The 18,367-nt window shown below is 41.6% G+C and overlaps 1 protein-coding gene across 12 annotated transcripts in view; it reads right to left on the bottom strand.

Moving 5' to 3' along the window:
* LOC135255309 (diacylglycerol kinase zeta-like) overlaps positions 1 to 18,367 on the bottom strand; it is a 127,787-nt gene that overhangs the window by 16,574 nt on the left and 92,846 nt on the right. For 10 of the 12 annotated variants that reach the window (XM_064336310.1, XM_064336313.1, XM_064336307.1 and 7 more), the window contains 5 exons: positions 15,019 to 15,059; positions 14,613 to 14,809; positions 10,159 to 10,257; positions 6,973 to 7,086; positions 5,059 to 5,127 (listed from right to left, as the gene is read on the bottom strand). In XM_064336310.1, the coding sequence (XP_064192380.1) occupies positions 5,059 to 5,127; positions 6,973 to 7,086; positions 10,159 to 10,257; positions 14,613 to 14,809; positions 15,019 to 15,059 (520 nt within the window). The remainder of the gene's footprint in view (positions 1 to 5,058; positions 5,128 to 6,972; positions 7,087 to 10,158; positions 10,258 to 14,612; positions 14,810 to 15,018; positions 15,060 to 18,367) is intronic. The other 2 variants (XM_064336303.1, XM_064336305.1) reach the window with 2 other exon arrangements.

Below are 18,367 nucleotides of genomic sequence, written 5' to 3' on the forward strand. Positions count from 1 at the left end.
CTTCCTTACCAAGGCTTACTGTACAGGGAACTGAAAGCAGATTACACAGCCTTCAATATGCCACTGACAATTCTGTCAGTCAGAGAACAAAGGATGTGCTGCTATCCTGGTTACCACGGCAACCACATTCAATATATGTCAGAGATGGAGTGTTATACTGTGAGTGGAATAGAAAAGGAAAAAAGACAACACGAACATCAGTGGAAAATGGAAACGCTAGAAATCCACACATGATGGATGTGTGGTGTGTTCATTGAATATCGATGAAGGGATGCAGTGGCAATAACGACAGCATACAGCATGACAAGCATTTGCAGCATGTGTGCAGGATTCCTGATGGTAACAAAAAGGGGTCCTGTGTTCATATGTCTTTCGCTTATATCTGTACAATATGAAGCCGTGCGTTTCTGTTTCCCTTGAGACAAACCCTTGAGACAAACTGTGCCCCTGCCGTGTGTGAAAATGCAGACGCGCTTGATGTCAAAGCAAACCCTCTGCATCGGGGCTGCCCTTTAAAATGTGCCACGCAGCAGTGTGGATGTAGGACTCCCTGTGGGAGTCATTTTGACTGGAAAAATATGCTCATTTCTAAATTCCCTCTGTCAACCTGTTCACCTTCACATCTCTTTCTGGCTCAGGTGTGACCCGTTACAGAACACCACATCCCAGCAGAGAATACCAGAAGAACACCCTGTCACCCGCATCTCAGTAATGACCCAGACAACCTCCTCGCAGCACGAGGCACAAGGGAATTGCCTCACTGTAATAGAGACATTGCCACAAATATTCTAATTTCAGGCCTGATATTCAGTTCTGTCCACCTCTCTGCACTTCCTTAACTGTTGTTACATCTGCTAGGGAGCCATGTCTTCAACCATGTCCTTACTCGTATATCCACAATGAGCCAGGGAACCAGAATGCTTTGAGCTTTTGATGTTTCCGTTACGGGCGGATTTCTACATTAATCACAGTACTACACCATAGTTTTGCAATCATTTTTTTTTCTGCAATTTATACGACAAGAGCTCGTTATTCTGTTGAATACTGAAATACTCATCACATCTGTCAATCAAGCAAGACGTATTTATACCGTATTTCTGCTAATTAATTTTTAGAAAGCACTGCAAAGAAAATGCTTTTCAAAAGGGACTGATAAACCAGAAAAGCCCAAGCCAACTGAGGAAAGACTGGAATAATTCCCTTGTCCTTTGGAAAAAGCATTTCATAGGCTCCCATGGAAAACCTAATACACTTGATTCAATGTCAAGAGTTACAGTAGAATGGGAAGATGTAATGGATGATCAGGAGAAGGAAAACTTTGTATAAAAGTACTTATACTGGGTTATATGTGCAAAAGATGAATGATTAAGTGCCTGCGGCGGCGAATTAACAAGAAACTACAGGTTGCTATAAAACTTCTCCACCATAAGAAACACCTTAATCTTGAATAAAAGTGGAGAAAGGAACAAAAACAAAACAAGAGCGGCTGTGAATACTTTGTTGCTCAGGTCTTCAAAACCAAGTCCTGTTGTGTAAGAGGTTTAGATTCCTTGCTGAATCTAACTGGCTCCTGTGACCAGTCATGTGCTACAGAAGGCCAGGAGAAAGAGCTGGTGCAGCTGGTTGTAATTTAGCACCCTCAAGAAAGACCATTAATGCAAACAGCCTTAACATGTCTGCACACTTCCTCAAGTGGGAGGAAAACAACCTCTTTTGAGCATTTATAAACAATTACCGGACAACCGCCGGTCAACAGGAGTGTCTGGCATTTTATTCTGTAACAGCTGCCAGGAAACAATTCACTGTAATAATTGGATAACCCAAACTGTAAATTTAATAAGAAAGAATGCAAAAAATTGACAGCTTGCTTTGTTAGGCAAATTCTAACACTCTTAATTGGCATTAAGCAATCTTCATTTAACACGGTTGTTGACATTCTGTCAGCTTAGTTGACACAACATCTACTGCAGTTGTGGAGTTATTTCGCATTCGCATGCATATGGCCGTTCATCACAGCTGAATATGATAACAGCTGGCAGGGGATTTAGAAGGCACACGAAACATGCTATAGGAGTAATTACTGGAACTTTCTGGGAAGCATTTCCCTAATTCCTCATGAAACTTGTGCTCACACATGTTAAGTGCAAATGAGGCAAATCCCTTATCTTATTTGCTCAACACTATGGAGGTGCTGCTTGGCTGAAGTATACAACAGCCTCCAGGGATGTTTTCCAAATCAGCGTAGGCCGACCAAATTGGCTTCTATTGGAGTATTATGCTTTGCACTTTTAATGAATAGGTTCTTTAAAACACAACCCCCACCCCCCATTCATCTCTCCGTCCTGAAACAGCCCATGGCCCGGAAAGACAGTTATTTCAGCATGTTCCCAACCTTGTACAGAATTAACATTGACACACAATGCTTGAACAATCGTAATTACTGCTAAATAACACAGTTTTTCATGAGTTAGCTGCATACGGTGTCACACAAAGTGAAATTACCACTCATTAATTTGTGGACCCCAGATGACAGTCCATAAAAAGCTGTCACTTTCATCCTTTCTATGAAATCCCGCATACAAGGAAGAACAAGAATACAGAAAAAGAGGAAAAAAGAGATTTAAAAAAGGGTCATAACACAGTTATGAACAGTATGAAAAAAACACCTCAATGGAGTTACAAATACTGAAACACCTCAGTGGAGTTTCAAGCACTGAAACGTAGAAGATTAACTAAAGCAAGTGATTAGTGAATAGAAATTCAGCCGCAGTATTGGTGGTTATACAAGCCAGTGTGCTTATAGGGACAATAAGCTACTTTTTCCAGCTCTAGACAACTCTGAGGAACACACAACAATCCAGCTGAGAGGCCATTGTATTTCACTTTAACACAAGGGACCAAAGTGACACTGGGGGGTAAATATGCCACGTAAATAATCACTGACGTAAATATCCAACAGAGAGGAACACTCAGCTGTTATCATAGTTAACAGCACAGTGGATGTTTCCTACTAATGCAATGGAGCCGAAGAATTTTTACTATCTGCCTTTGTGATGAGGAAACAGGGGCTGTGGTGACAGCTCGAAGGAAGTTCTCCTACGTGGGGACACGGGTCCCATCGGACTGTCAGCTGGCCACGAGAGACCACCCGCAGCAGCCATCCTGAAGGGAGTCACTGGGGACCTGGATGAGTCACATTCTGATTCACTCTGCTTTCGCAACTATGACCGTCTTCTGTCTTGTAGCAGACTGTAGTTTTCTGCAGTTTGTCAACAGACTAATTCACTGCAAGGCCATTGGATTAAGCCACTGAAAGGCCACAATCAAGCAGGCTTTTCAGAAGTTTGTGAACTGTAAACACTCCCAAAACTGGGGAACAAATAAATAAATAAATACACAAATAAACAAACAAATAAATAAGTAAATAATTAGCTCTGATCAAAAGGATTTATGATAAGACAACAGTTCAGAAAACCTTGTTGTGTTGCAGTTTATATTTAGAAAGGGCCTTTTTTTCCCCAGAACGATAAGCCAATGCTGAGCTGACTGGAGAATAATCATCCCATTAAGGACAAAGGAACAGGCTTAAATGCACAGAGCTTCAGTTTGACATGCAGACAAAACCCCAAATTAATTACAGCATGAACCTTGGCTTGTAATTATAAGCCAGGACAATAGGCTACAATTTGGTGATAGGTAAAAGGATGGGGGAAAATTATGTATATAGAATTATGTATGGCATTCCAAACAGAGAGAGAGAGAGAGAGAGAGAGAGAGAGAGAGAGAAAAACCATATAGACAGAGGAAAAACCTGGATCACACACAAAGCAAAAGTTTTTCCATGAAAATTGCAGAAAAGGATATTCAGAATGACGAGCTTAAACACATTCAAAGTCGGTCTGGATTCAACACAGAGGAACCGCAACCGCAAAACTGAAAAGGAGAGATGTCACTGCAGTGTGGCCAACTCCCTCTTATGTAATGTAATGTTATGTACCACCGACACGTTTGTAATAAAAATCTTGAATCTGAATTCAGCATCAAACACTACGCATCATGGGCTGTTATCCTGCTAATGAAAGCCCTGTGATTTGGCCTACATACAGTAATGCTGTTTTTTCTGCCTGTCTGTTTATCTGTAAATCTACTTATAATCACTGCACTGATTGTGAAGTGGAAAAAAGGCCTCTCTCTCTCTCTCTGCTTCTGCCCTGCTGCACTTCTCTTTTAGAGCTGGCACAGTCGTTGGTATGGCAACCACCATCAAGGAAACACCAATCCCAAATCTGGCACCAGCGCTAGAAACCTAAATAAGTCATGATCACTTAACCGAGCAGAAGCGCCAACGTCACATTTTCCTCAGAGATATTACTCTAGAGAGTTCAGAAATGAACACAATTTATTGTTGTCTTGTTAATGATGAAAGCGACTGCAGACAAAGACAGAAAATTCACTGCTGGCACACCAGTATGGGTGGCTCCTGTCACTGCTACTACACTATCAATCAGAGACCTTCAAGGCGCAGAAGAGAAGAGGTCAAAAGCCAATACAGTGCAGACAGTCTTCTGCTTAACAATCTCTGATGGACAGGTTTGGTCGCCATTAAAAAGGTGTGAACTACTTTGATGAAATGGTTCCATGTATACAGTATCACTTGATTAGAAATAACATTCTCTATCACCCAGGCAAGCTGTGAGAATCTGCACAGACACAATCAATGCACATAACTCAGGGAACAGCTGCAGTATTCTCCACAGAGATACTCTTCGTTGGCTTGACTGAAAGTGGACATGTCTAGAGATCAACTGTGTCCGCTGCATTAAAATTAATAATCTGCACACAGGGATGTGAATTGTATCATTCTTATAATAAATCATTTTGGTTCATTTTGATAAGAAGATTCCCATGCTCTGCAGGTAAAATAGTAAAATGTGGCCAAGCAAGTGAAGAAAGTAAACCGTCATTGTCGAGGTCAGAAAAAAGAGAGGGAGAAAGAGAGATTGAAAAGAGCTGTACAGAAGTTTGTAGAGTTGGGAGAAAGGGGTATCTCTCTCTCACCTGTCTGCTGGTTTGAAATCAGCTGCGGTTGTGTTAGACCGATGAACACTCACAATTTTAGCCCCTTTCCTTCAATACAACCACAAACAAAATGAACAAATTAAACATGAATGAAAGAACAAATGCATAATAACAAAATAAATACATACATAACAATGCAAACGAAAAAGACAACAACAACAGCAATAATAATACTAATAATAATACTAATACGAATACTAATACTACTACTACTAATAATAATAATAATAATAATAATAATAATAATAATGTGGCAATTCAACACAATGGGTATAAACAGCGATAAGAGGCTCACATTGGTACGGAATCACACATCTGAGCCTGGAATCTGTTTTCACAGCCCATTGACTGAAGCTGGCAGGGCTGTGTAGGACATTACTGACCTCATATGAGAGAGGCCTGATAAACTGCCCTCATGGTGGAGATGTTTCAGTGTTCTGGGGGGCTTTTCCCATTTATGATTTATGGGGAGAAGTTATGAACACTGACAAGAACAACACAAGCATATTTCACATCTGATGTGCAATGAAAAGTTATGGCGAGACTTCAAGAAACGAGAGCAGCAGGGAGAGTGAGCACTTTCCCCGTTTCATTTATTTATTTACTTGCCTGCTTATTGAAAATTCAATACACCTGCAATTGTGCCCCTTGTAATCTGAGCATTCTGTTTTCTGGCTCCATATTGCATTTGAAAGCTGGTGACCGTAACGACCGCAAGGACTGACACTTTCCCCCAGTGTCAGTGCTTACGGCCGTGGCAAGTCGTCGATAGCAAAGAGCTGCCCTCATATTTCATGGCATATTGGATTTCTGTAGAAAAGTCAATGCTTGAAACAGTCATTATTCACAGTGCTGTGCACTGGTCTACGCTTGGTCATCTTAGAAATAGCCACAGAAGAGATTTCATTCTGTTTATGCTAGTAGGCACCAATACAAAAAAATATCTAAAACAAGTCAACCAAGTGGTTTCCTCATTTAACTGCACTGAACAGGAAGTCAAAGTTTGCTTATTTGCTGCCATGGCTTCACTGTATTTTGAAAGTACAAGTCAGACCTTTTGTGGAAAGCTGTCACAGCCAATGGTCATTACTATTATTGATGTACAACAGGCTGCTCATCTGATGTCTCAAAACGTATTGACATGGAACGTCTATACATAAAAAAAGTTTTGGTATAACTGTTCGTTTTGTAAGAATCTTGAGCATTAATGATTGTGTTTTTGAGCTTGCTTGCTTTTTATTTGGAGGGCATTCAATAGAACAAACACAGTCTAGTCTTCCAAGTTTAAGCAAGAAGTTTAACTGAGAAGATTAACTGAATACTGATGCTGGTTGATTAAAGGTAATAATTTTGGTAGCCAGGCCTCAAAAACCTGGGCAAATCCCTGACTAATTCAACCATAGAAAAATCAAGGTGCGTAATACACCCACTTTAAAAACAAGTAGGCCCGGTTGACCCTACTCAAAAACAGCTCTTCTCCAGGAGGTTCGGCTGAACTCCAGGAGACACCCTGTTTTCCTGCGATTGTGCAGGCCCGGCCTTCCCTGCTGAAAGCATTGCTCTGCTCTGTCGGTGTATCACTCCACAACAGCCCTACCCGGGGCCTAGCACGGTCGGACACCGACTCTCGCCGCAACATAAGCTGCTATATTTGGACCTCTCCTTCTGGAAACACGGAGAAGGACAATGGCTTCAAGAGAAAGGCCGGTCCAGTTACTGGTAACCCTGAAAGAGGAACTGTGGACAAAGGTTCTCTATGGGCGTACGACGTAGGGGGTTGGGGGTACTGGAGGGTAGAGCTGTTGTGCGCTAAGTAACGGGGGAAAAAAAGTTCAGAAATCCTGCGATTGGCCTGGAAATAAGGCCCTCTCCCTACGACGGAGCCCCGCTCACCTGCTGAGCGCCGGCTTTGTGGACTTCAGAGAGTCGCTGTGCGCCAGCGCCTCGGCAACGGAGCTGTCGCTGGAAATACGCTTCCGCTGCGTGGCCCGCTGGAGCTCCAGGATCCTGGGGGAGGGGCGAGAGAGAGAGAGAGAGAGTGCTGAAGAAAAAAATGGGGAGCACAAAAGGCCTGCGCACCAGGGGGGCGGGGGTTGGGTGGGGAGGGGACGCAACAAACGAGGGCACTGTGGGAAGATTAGGCAGAAAGAAAGCGAGCACTGCCCCCCCTCCCAAAATCACAATCTGGGCCTGGAGGTGGGACTAGACTGAGTCTCACCGTTTGCTGCAAAAAAAATTTTACATGGGGGGGGGGGTACTGGGGGGTTGCATAGTCTGGTATAACAGGGAGATGCATAATTTCTTCTAGTATCAATGAGGAGTCTGTGCCTGCAATCTGCCTGTGACAGCAGCTCATGAAGGCATCTGCTCAGACACAATGACTGCGCAGCCCAACTGCGGGACTGCATACGGAAAAGAAATGAAAGCTGGCACATGAGTTTGGGGTATTCTGAATTCATGGAGGATGCTGAAGTGACCGTAGGAGCCTTAGAATATGATTGGCCATTCCCAACTGAAGACTAAAATGACCCAAAGAATATCTTCTTAGCATTGCATTTTCAAAACCCGCTAATTACAAGGATGCAGACACAGACACGTTCCACCAAAATGACCTTGCTTAACAAATATTTTAAACAAATAAACAATGTAAGGGTACAGGGATCTGTGGGTTGAAATCACAACAGCTATTAAGAAAGGTTTGAAAACTCCTGCGTTTATGACTTTGCTAATATATACTGATATAGTGCAATTGAATTTGTCTAGCGCCAAACAAATAGCAACAATAACAACTTCTTAACCTGTAGTAGATATTAAATCAGCCCAAACTCATTTCAGTTTGGCTTCATGGATTTCAAACACAGTCAGTGCATGTCAGAAAAATGCCATTATTTTTTCAAATAGACTTAGGCGAAAAAACAAAAACTATAAATATAGAGGACGAGAGAGCCTGAAAGTAGTGCAAGTTGTCACACAGAGTAATCAAGACCACACCATTAAGTCTGGGACATGAAAATACACTAAATTCACTGAGCACAATGAAACCTCAGCAGAATGCTGAGCCTGTGCATCATCAGCAAGAGGCAGCTGCCCTTAAAGTAGATTATCCTCCTTATTTATTTATTCCTCCATGTTTATATTAGGTTTTTAACCACCCGAGGAACTCAAGAGTACAATTTCACATGTAAGGGCTTGTTTCACGGAGAATGCGATGCGCAAGCGAATATCTGACGTTTCGCATCTCGGTTTTTGCAGTGTTTCACGCCCCAAAAATTAATTTCAGAACTGCCCCTAGCAAAGCTTGAGCGTGGACCCTGCTAGGTAATTTGGCTGCTCTGATGAAATCACTGCCATTCCCCTGCCTCCAATTGTTTCAATGGCTGTGTGTGCTCATGAACACTCAAATGTTCAGTTCACAGAGAATAGGTCCCAGTGGATAAACATAGATCAGTTTTTGTTATAAACAAAACCAGGCAGTTGGCAATAACAAGAGTATCCACATACACACATTTCACATGAAATGACATTGTATTCTGTCCTCTTATGAGGTTAAGAAAACAAATAAAAAAACAATGTTTACACTGATCACTGAGAAAAATAAAAAATGGTTTAATGAGCTGCAAGTAAAAAAAAAATCTTTAAGGGTATTGAATCTAAGTAGCCCAAATATTGAACATTAAAGATAAACCTGCAGTATGCCTAAAACTTTTTTTAGGTTGCTGCCTTGTAATGCATGGATCCGTGTCGAATATTGCTTTTGTGAAATGAGCCTATTACATCCACCAACATTTTTTCGTTGAGACATACGGACGTCTGCAGATTCTGTTGCCAGATGTGAGACTCTGTGGGGCTGCAGGGTCACAGTGTTCCAATGTGTAAATTTGTCCAATCTCAGGCATAAAATCCAGCTGGATTAAAACCAATGTGTGATAGATATTGTTTTTAAAAAGCCATGGGACTTTCCTGTGAATCCCCGCTTTGCGGTGTTAGCATTGGGCTGTCTGTGTAGAGTCCCATTCCTTTTACACTTCAGGAATACGCTTTGATCTCACACACACGCACACGCACACACACACGCACACGCACACGCACGCACACCTGTCATCCTCCTCCGCCTCCTCATCCTCCTCCTAAATCCTGCACGGCCTGCTTTGCAATTCAAATCACAGTAACCGCAGCCGTAAATACGGAAAACAACCACTCTAATCATTGTTTCAGCAAAAAATGTCGGAAATACCTTTGATAAAAACATCGTTTTACACCCCACTTCCATGGCAATCTGTTTCCACTGACTCAATAAAACCGCACCAGGGAATAAAAACCAACATTATTAAGGTTCACGTTAAGTGACACATTTTCAAATTCATATGCAAGCATTCATCATGTTTGAAAGATTACAGGTCATTTTATTCAAATTCTTTTGCTCTATATCTGTCATAGTGTGATGAGGTTCTTGCAAATGAGGTTGGTCTCTATACATGTAACCACCATTTATCTCATTACCTTTTCTGTACACAACATAATCTCTGAAATTATTAAACAGCATCGTTTTAATTCCCTCCTGTTCTTGGAGAGTGCACTCCACGCATCAATTTCAGAGAGACACGGAAACATTGGTAAATGCAATGCATTCAATTAACTGGAAGCCGAAACTGGATTCAACAAAGAACAAAGGACCTTAAAAGTATCTTCAAAAAGCGAAATATATAGATTAATTGCTCTTGTATGTTAACATTAGCGTGCTTCTCATTTGCACTATATAAGGCATGTGAATTGGGTTACTACCCTAAATCTGGGGCATACAGCATTTATCATACAGAGTAATAAAAATGGGATAATTGAAAATTTTGGGTCAAAGGAATTGAAGCAGACTGTCCATACAAAGCCATACAATGATATAAATATGGAAAATGGAGGGGGAAAAAATTACACTAGATTTGGAAAAACTATAAATGGAGAGGAGGGGGGAGGTAGGGGTGAGGGTGTGAAGCTGGAGAGGTGGACTCGTACATTGAAGGAGGTGGGCCTGGGAGTGAGGGAGGGAGGAGAGAAGTAAGGAGAGACTGAAGGAGAGAGTGATACCTCTTCTTTACAGGAAAGGGGAAGCCGGAGTGAGAGGAGAAGAGAGACTTCTTGTGTCGCCGAGCCAGGGCCTCGCTGTCCGAGTGCGGGCTGGTCGGACTGGAGGGCGAAGGGGGGGATTCGTGGGGGGGAGCAAGGGTGGGGAGCAAGTTAGGGAAATAAGGACAGGGAGAAAACAGTAATATTTCAGTCAAGGAAAATAAGGAGAGACAGGCCTCCAAAAACAAAACACAACAGACAGGGCAGGACAGAGAGAAGGAAAGGAGGGTGGGGATGTCTTGGCTGTGTGCCCTTGTGTGGCTCCAGTAATCTGTTTTCTAACAGACCCTTTCTGCTCATGCCGCTACTTCCTGTCAGGAAATACGGCGTCTAATGTGGGGCGTCAAAGAAGAGTTTTCTCACTCAAGCCAATAAATATAGCCCCTCTACTGGCAAAGGGAGGTGCAGGTCACTAATGGGGCCTTGTGCATCCCTGGTCCCCTGGACCACATTGCCGCATCGTGGCCCGGGGCATGCTCGGCATCCTCCTGTCTGAGTACACCCCCCAGCTAGCTTCTCCTCCCTGAAGGACCTGAGTCAAATGCATGGGCTACAGAAACAGGATTCCATCAGCTTCGAAAGGTTATTCAAGGATAAGGTCAGCAATACGCCGTTGGTCCCACTATGACCCCTTAACCCAAGCTTTCATGTAATGGTGTTTTGCTAGTGAGGGGTGGGGTTGCGGTGCTTCTGCTGGGGTTTTTCTTTTCTTTCAGAATGGATCAGGAAAGCAGAATAAACCCAATGTGACCAGACCCCCTACATCTCAACTCTCAGGGCAGTGAAGTTCCTGAAAGGGGCTTTATTAGGAATTCCATTTCAAGTCCAAAAACACAGTGGGGGAAGGTTGGAGAAGGGCCCGAAATTATGGGGGCGTCTGCTCTGAGAACATCAAAAGACGGATGGGTTCACAGCTCCATCGGGAGGGCAGAGAAAGACCAGCAGGTGAGATACTGATGTTTCATAGTCGGAGAGGCAGAGACGGTGCAGACCTGTGAACTTGCTACCCTTCAACCTGGGCTCTTAAGTCCAAACGTTTTCTAGCTGCATGTATCAGTTAGGAGACCTATCAAGTAAGATTTTCCCAAATGTACTATTCCTAGTAAGACCTCTGGCACACTACTCTGAGCACTCAATAAAGAGGAAAAACCCCAAAGTGCTGTAGTGATCAGTTGCAATCATAAGTAGGAACACTAGCTTGTCTCCACCACGTGACCAGCAGGGATTTAAACTTGTATTTCAATGGTCATTCTCCATGGGTCTCCATAGGCACTCCAGTTGCAGTCAAGTGGCTAATTGTTCAATTCAGTCTCTAATTGTAACATTTATAAAAAAACAGTTAGTTGATCTAATATGGGGAGAGTCAGGAAGGAAAAAGAACATGAATGGAAGTTTAAATGCTACAATGCTACATGTCTTTGAGCCAATAGTCCTCATTCCAAGGCCTGGAAAGCCACAGGTCTGCTGGCTTTTGTTGTTACACAGCACCTGAGTAGCACAGCAATTGGTCAGATAAAGCAGTCGATTGCACAGTTAACCCAGGTCACCTGGCTTCTTGGGTCTGATTTGGTCGCTGATCTGAAAAGGTAATTTTTTTTGTTTGTTTGCCTACATTATAATGAAACACTTTAATTCATGCAGTTATTTCAACATTTCTGATATTATTTGGCTGAAAAAACTGGTAGAAAACATCTTGGTGCTGCCCTCTAACGTCTGAAAAATTCTTTCTGCATTCCACTCTGGCCTCGCCCCAATCATGATGTCAGAGCACCTTTTTGGAGGCACTACCACATCATGTAGATGAAAGAGGCTAACGGGACCTCTAGCTGGCGGAGGACTGAAGTACCACGTGAGAAAGGGGAGACCAACTGGTGGCCCGAATCAGGAGCGTCAGCAGGAAAAAACCTACGACCCATTTTGCCACCCATGTAAAAAAGGTGAGTGTATGGCATACAAAAAACAGGCTGATGCTGCTAAGATGCAATTTGCCTGTTTTTGTTCTTTATCTGCCAATTTTCTTAAGTTGTTGCACTTCTTAGAAGCAATTTACTGATTCAGAAACTACCATCTCATTTAAAAATCACATTAACCCTTACCCCTTTTAAAGTTACTGGTACAAAACAACTACAAACACTTCAAAACTGGGAAGAAAACTTACCAACAAAACACACAATCATTCTTTCTTCAAAGACATAGCTTATCAAGCTGTTCCATGAATGAACACATCTCTGTAAATAGTGCCTGTTATCAGTGCTAAATTTAATTTTAAATAGTTTCCATCTATGCCCCCTTGTCTGAGAGAACTCAAACTGAAAATCTTTGTTTGTTCATTTGTTGATGCCAGTGGTGATGACTGGTGCAACCTATAGGGCGACAGATCTCTGCTATAACACTCTTCACAGATGGGGAGTCGATCCCCACCAAGGCACCTTCTAAGCGGTGGTCCTTGCTCTATCTATATCTGCTCTATCTTCTCTCTGCTTTCTATCTGTCTGAAAGCAATAAATACAAAAGGAGGGTGGGACCTGGCCACTTTCCTTAAAAACACCCCACTTTTGTTTCCTTTTGGCAAACCTAAAAAGTTTAAGTATCTTGATTCTTTCCTCAAAACATTCACATTTCATACCAAGAAACAATTAATTTGCTCTTTAGTTGCTTGACACTTATCACAAAGGGTAACGTTAGAGGGTTCGCCAGTGTCTTGGCTAAATTCCCAACCTGGTTTTCACAACCTGCCACCGAATCATCCCCCCAGTTTAATGCTGTGAGCGTTTCGGTGTAATATGACTGCCGTGCTTCACCCAGGTGGGTGCTACACATTGGTCGTGGCTGAGGTGAGTTTCCCCATCAATGTAAAATGTGCTTTGAGTTTCCAGACGAGCACCATATAATTGTAAGGACTTATTATTATTTGCATAACATCAATATAACCGCCTCTGACTTACGTTTGCTACCTTTTCCTATTTAGTCCCGTATTCTGTTGGCCATTTAATTGCTACAGCACAATGCAGAGACTTTGCTCTACTAATCTCAAGTCATTTTCAAATAAAACACATTCTTATTTTGCTCTTCCCATACGGATCCTGTCTAATGTTTTTATTTCCCACGTGCAGAGCCTTACACAAGGTATGTTGAATACCATCTGCCAATACCATCTAATTTTGTAATTTACAATGTTGAAACTCTCGTCACATCTGAGGTGTTCTGACACAGCATCCCAATTAATAAAAGGGTACCCAGAATCACTTAATATTAACACCTCTCCTTCCATAATCTTGTTTTATATTTCCACAGACCATACTCTGTCTCACTGCTGTCTGAAGCAGGTGTCCAGTAGAATATTCCTATATCAAGTCCCTTCTCACATTACCTCAGTAGTCTAATCCATATATTCATACTAAGAATGAAAGTGTCCATTCCTGAAATTTACTGCACACATAGATATAGTTATTTTTTTACAAAGGGCAAAACTCTTATTAGTTATATCATTTAAACCTGCATCCTGAATTCATACAGTGATAAGCTAGGCTTATTTAGCCATAAGTCTTGCTCCCTTGTATTGACTTGTTGAGGAATGGGAGGATATGACACTTTGTTAGCCAAGGTTGGCTTCCTGAGGTAATTACTGAGGCTGTGGTGACTCAAGGTGAGCAGTATAATGATTAATGGGAATAATATAGAATGAACAGCACACAGACTTCTCAGAGTTCTCACACTCAGAAGTGCTCGATAAACTAGCCCGGTCCCCTGGAGACAGGATTATTGCTTTATAAAATATGCATCCAAACACAAATCCTGCCATGGCTACGTATCACTGTACTTACAGTCACCTGTGCCCGCAGTCCACTGCAGGTTTACTGAGGCTGTCATCAGATGACAAAGAGAGAATGACCAAAAATAGTTTCCTCAGCGTGATGTTAAAACAGAACATTGTGCACTGCTGCGTCAAAAAAGGAAATGACGTAAAAATACTATAAATTAAGCCAGCAAATTATTTGCCAATATCCAAAATTCTATCTTGTGCTGACTATGTTTTGCTATTTGAAAAATAATTCTATTTTACTTACAACTTTGTAATAGAAAATATATGAAGAAAAAATGTAACAGACATGATGATTTATGGTGCTATTGACAGCAGGTGTGTCAAGCACACACTGTGAAATTATGAAATATTCAAATAAAATTACAAAGTAACAGTAAATAAGAACAAAGAACTCTTTATGTTACCCTACTTTTGATGTTTGCTTATATAAAATGTATAGCCAGTTGTTTCATTTTTCACCTTAAACTTGAAAGAAAAGGCTAATCTCAGGAAGTTCTTGACATTTCAAAATTGAATGTCACAGGGACACTGGAGTCTATTAAAATAGATTATTCCTTTGATGTTTGATGCTTTCATGTCTCGTTCCACTCACCTGGGGACAGGTGAAGAGGGTGGAGAAGACGAGGAGGATGGGAAGGCGAACTGGCGCATTGCTGATGGAAGCTCTCCAGAAGAATCCACCAAATCAGGCATCCCTGGTGATGTGCTGACTGACTCCGTGACGACCAGCTCCGGGTCCAGGATGAAAAGCTCATCTTGGGATATCTCCGTCACATAGTTCAAATGCTCCTGGTGTTCAAAAGACAAGGAAGGCATATGTGAGCTAATCATAACTTGGGAAAACTCATGACTGAAGTGACACAAATTATACACCGATAAGTTTTTATAGGGTCGATAGTTAAAACTTTTTACACAAGACACTCAGACTGATGACAAGCAGGTGATAAAACTTTATTATACACCTATGTGAGAAACGAGTACAAGGAAAATGGGCTTACCTGAGCTCGGTCTATTCTGTAAAAACGATCCGCTGTGGTAGCTGAGGGGGAAATAAATCAGGGCAAATTCATATGAAATCATGCCATTTGTGATCTCATAAAATGCCAGAAAAAAGCAAGGCAAAAAGAGAACACACCCTAAAAAAATCTAACATCCATAAAACAGCAGTATGCAGCGTTGCAATTGAATGCTAAAATGTGTTAGGTAAGACTGAAGAGACCTGGATCCCCAGCTTTTAAATTAAACATTATTATCATTATTATTTTTCTTATAGAACGGAACATGATGCAGTGGACCATCTTATTTGCTGGAATACAAAAACAAAGCAGGAACGTGTGAGTTCACTGCAGCTAGGGAAAGCTCACGAAGTGAGCTCACCAAATTGCATATGCAATATGATGGAATGAATGTCCTGTTCTCATAACTATGTATCTTATCTGATGTGTTTGCAGCAGAAAGGACCTCTTGACAAGAAAAGGACCTACCAGGTCAAATGTATTTTGCCAATGACAGATGGGGCATTTCCATACATATTCCACTAACATAAGACATTGTTATGCAGGATATACAAGATAAGCATGAAAATGTCCAGGAACTAGAAAGACTGCACTTAGTAGACTGCGGACCTTCGCCTTGGTCTGATGGTGGTGATAGAGGAAAGGTCATGGGGTCACCAGAATCACTAGGTTTATTCCGCTTGGGAATATAAACATGCACAGGCTATTACTTTTCCAGATACATCCATCATGGAAAGACCGATGGACAGACAAACGGACAAACGTCATTACATAACCACGCGTGAGATTTTAGTTATAGTCTTGTGCTGACTAGCTATTTATTCTGCTTTATTCATTCACACAGTGCTTACAAATCAGCCAGTGAATATTGTACAACCTACAGCCTGCAGAGTACCCCAAAAGTGAGGCAGTGCCTGAGGGAAAAATGGTCTTATTCTGAGTGATGACAACTGAGAGCCTGTGAGCCCCTTGTATGTCGGAGGAACTAATGCATTGAATTTACTTTTTTTACTTGTATATTGAGGTTTTCTGCACAATCCTACTGCAACCACTTCTCTCCATCTGTCTTGTAACTAAGCCCCTCAAGTAATTACAAGAGGGCATGACAGCTATACTAAAAATCTCTGTGATGCCAGCCTATTTTTTATATGGCCCGAGCAGAGGGAAAATATGGCCGCTTCTTAAGGGTAATACATGACTGTAGCCTGAGGGGAACTCCCCCTGACTAATGTACTGAACGGCAGAAGAGAAATGGTGCAATTTGCCTCTGTGACATTTGAAAAAACAAAATCTGAGAAAATGCTGAGATGAGCTCTTTCTTAAGGCAGAAAACAGCTTCGGCTTAATTTCTTCCGCAACGGTTGATCTGCCAAGGAAGACGGGACACACACAGTGATACCGTTTTCAGAGGGACGCTGCCTCTGCTCCTGATGGATTTGAATTTGTTCAGATGCAGGGGTGAATTTGCTGAAATTGTATGCAAAGGGGTGCCGTGTTTTAACAGTCCTGCTAATTAACTTTCAGCTGCTCCCACATCTGTGCAAGACGGAGTTCTCCTGGGCCCAGCAGGAGTCGACAGAATACAGTGAGGGCACACAGGTCAGTGTCTGCAACACATCAGCTGCCAAGAAATAGATTACTCTCCCTCCTCCTTCCTTTCATTTTGCAGCCAGTGCCTCAAAAACAAAATTATACAAAATGGCAGAGTCACCAAGTGGCGTTTTCAGATAACAGGTGGGGTTGGTGAGGATTATCATGAACTGATATTCACAGGATGAAAGCAGAATAAATGGGTCTATCATACTGTTGTGACAGACGTTTGGGTTGGACACAAATCACACATACCCAGCCTTAGCGCAGTATGGCAACCCAGCACTGAATGTTTCCTATGGTTTTTATAAAGTCCTGAGACTTTTTAATCCAGTAAAATATTACTTTAACAAAGAGCTCAGGTGGCATGAAGCTTTCAAGATATGGTGGTCATCAGGAACCACATACAATACTGGTCTCAGTAGGAGAGCTTTCTTTATATTCTGGGCCTTTCAACTCAAGATAGCGGTTCCCTTTAATACGGGTAAATCAACATTAATCCACAATGATTTTAAGAAAGTAGTGTGAGTCTTCAGGCTCTGAAAAGTTCTAAAACATGACAAGTGTTTCCATTAGCGAAAACTCTGTCACCCTTAATTTAATATTACATTTCAGTAGAAGTCTCAGCCATGTTAACCTTGGTTAAACTGAGACACTAATTGTGGGATTCTAGGACAACACAAACTTCTATCTCCACCTACTATAAATGATAAAATACTGTTTATGAGAAGATAAGACTCAACCTTCTAATATGTGATGAGAGCGTGTGCAGAACTTGGACATACACGTACATCTAGAGAATTACCATGAGACACCTCTCTGACACTGTTATGTGAAATACTTCAAGCATTCACTGTGATAAATGCAGGTGCAAAAACATAGATCCTTGCAGATAGTATGGACATGCCTGTAACTTGTCGCAGAAAGCAGTGTATCGGTCAGTAGGCAAACCATTAGCGAGTGGCAATTAAATAGGTTTCAAGCGTAGACATATGGAATAAAAGACTTTCTTTATTCAGGTGTAATGTCCAGAGTTTAAGACTGGTATAGAGTCTAATGTTAGCGTAAAGTAGCTCAGTGTTACAACATTATTACAAATTGAATGATCTTCAGGTTTAACTATACAATGTTAGAGCCTAGTTTATGTTGCTTTCTTTGGTTTTGTCTGGTAGTGTAAGGTTACTCCTCCAACCGGCTCTAACCTAGCAAGTGATGAGGAATGGTTTACATATGACATGCCTTACAGTTATGAATTCTAATGAGCGCAGGAAACACACTCTCATTGTCTGCTGTACAGATCACAATAATCCAATAGTGTTTATTACAATTTAATGGTTATAATTGGGTTAAAAACATGAAAGACATATTAAGAAGACAATAAATTGTCACTTCTGGGAATATAACCACAATTTGAATCCAGCTGCCTGGATTCATGCGAGAGCATGATACATATCCTGGGTTGTGTTTTCATACAACTGGAAAATCTAATTTTACAATGGAAGTGGTGTTCTATGTGTGGAAAAAATAGAAAATTAAGAAATTTTAAGATTACTATGTGAATCTTGCAGAAATGTGATTGGATCCCATACCACACAGCAGCTGCCAAACTGTCACTCTCTATACTAAAAATGTGAGCTCTCACAAAGGTAGCCATAGAAAAGAAATCTCATCAAGAATTCAGATGCCAATTTGTTTTTGCAAAGGTGCCTCGATGCAGCATGGGATTCTTGCTAACATTTGA

This window comes from Anguilla rostrata, chromosome 5 (genome assembly GCF_018555375.3).
Source record: "Anguilla rostrata isolate EN2019 chromosome 5, ASM1855537v3, whole genome shotgun sequence".
NCBI lineage: Eukaryota > Metazoa > Chordata > Actinopteri > Anguilliformes > Anguillidae > Anguilla > Anguilla rostrata.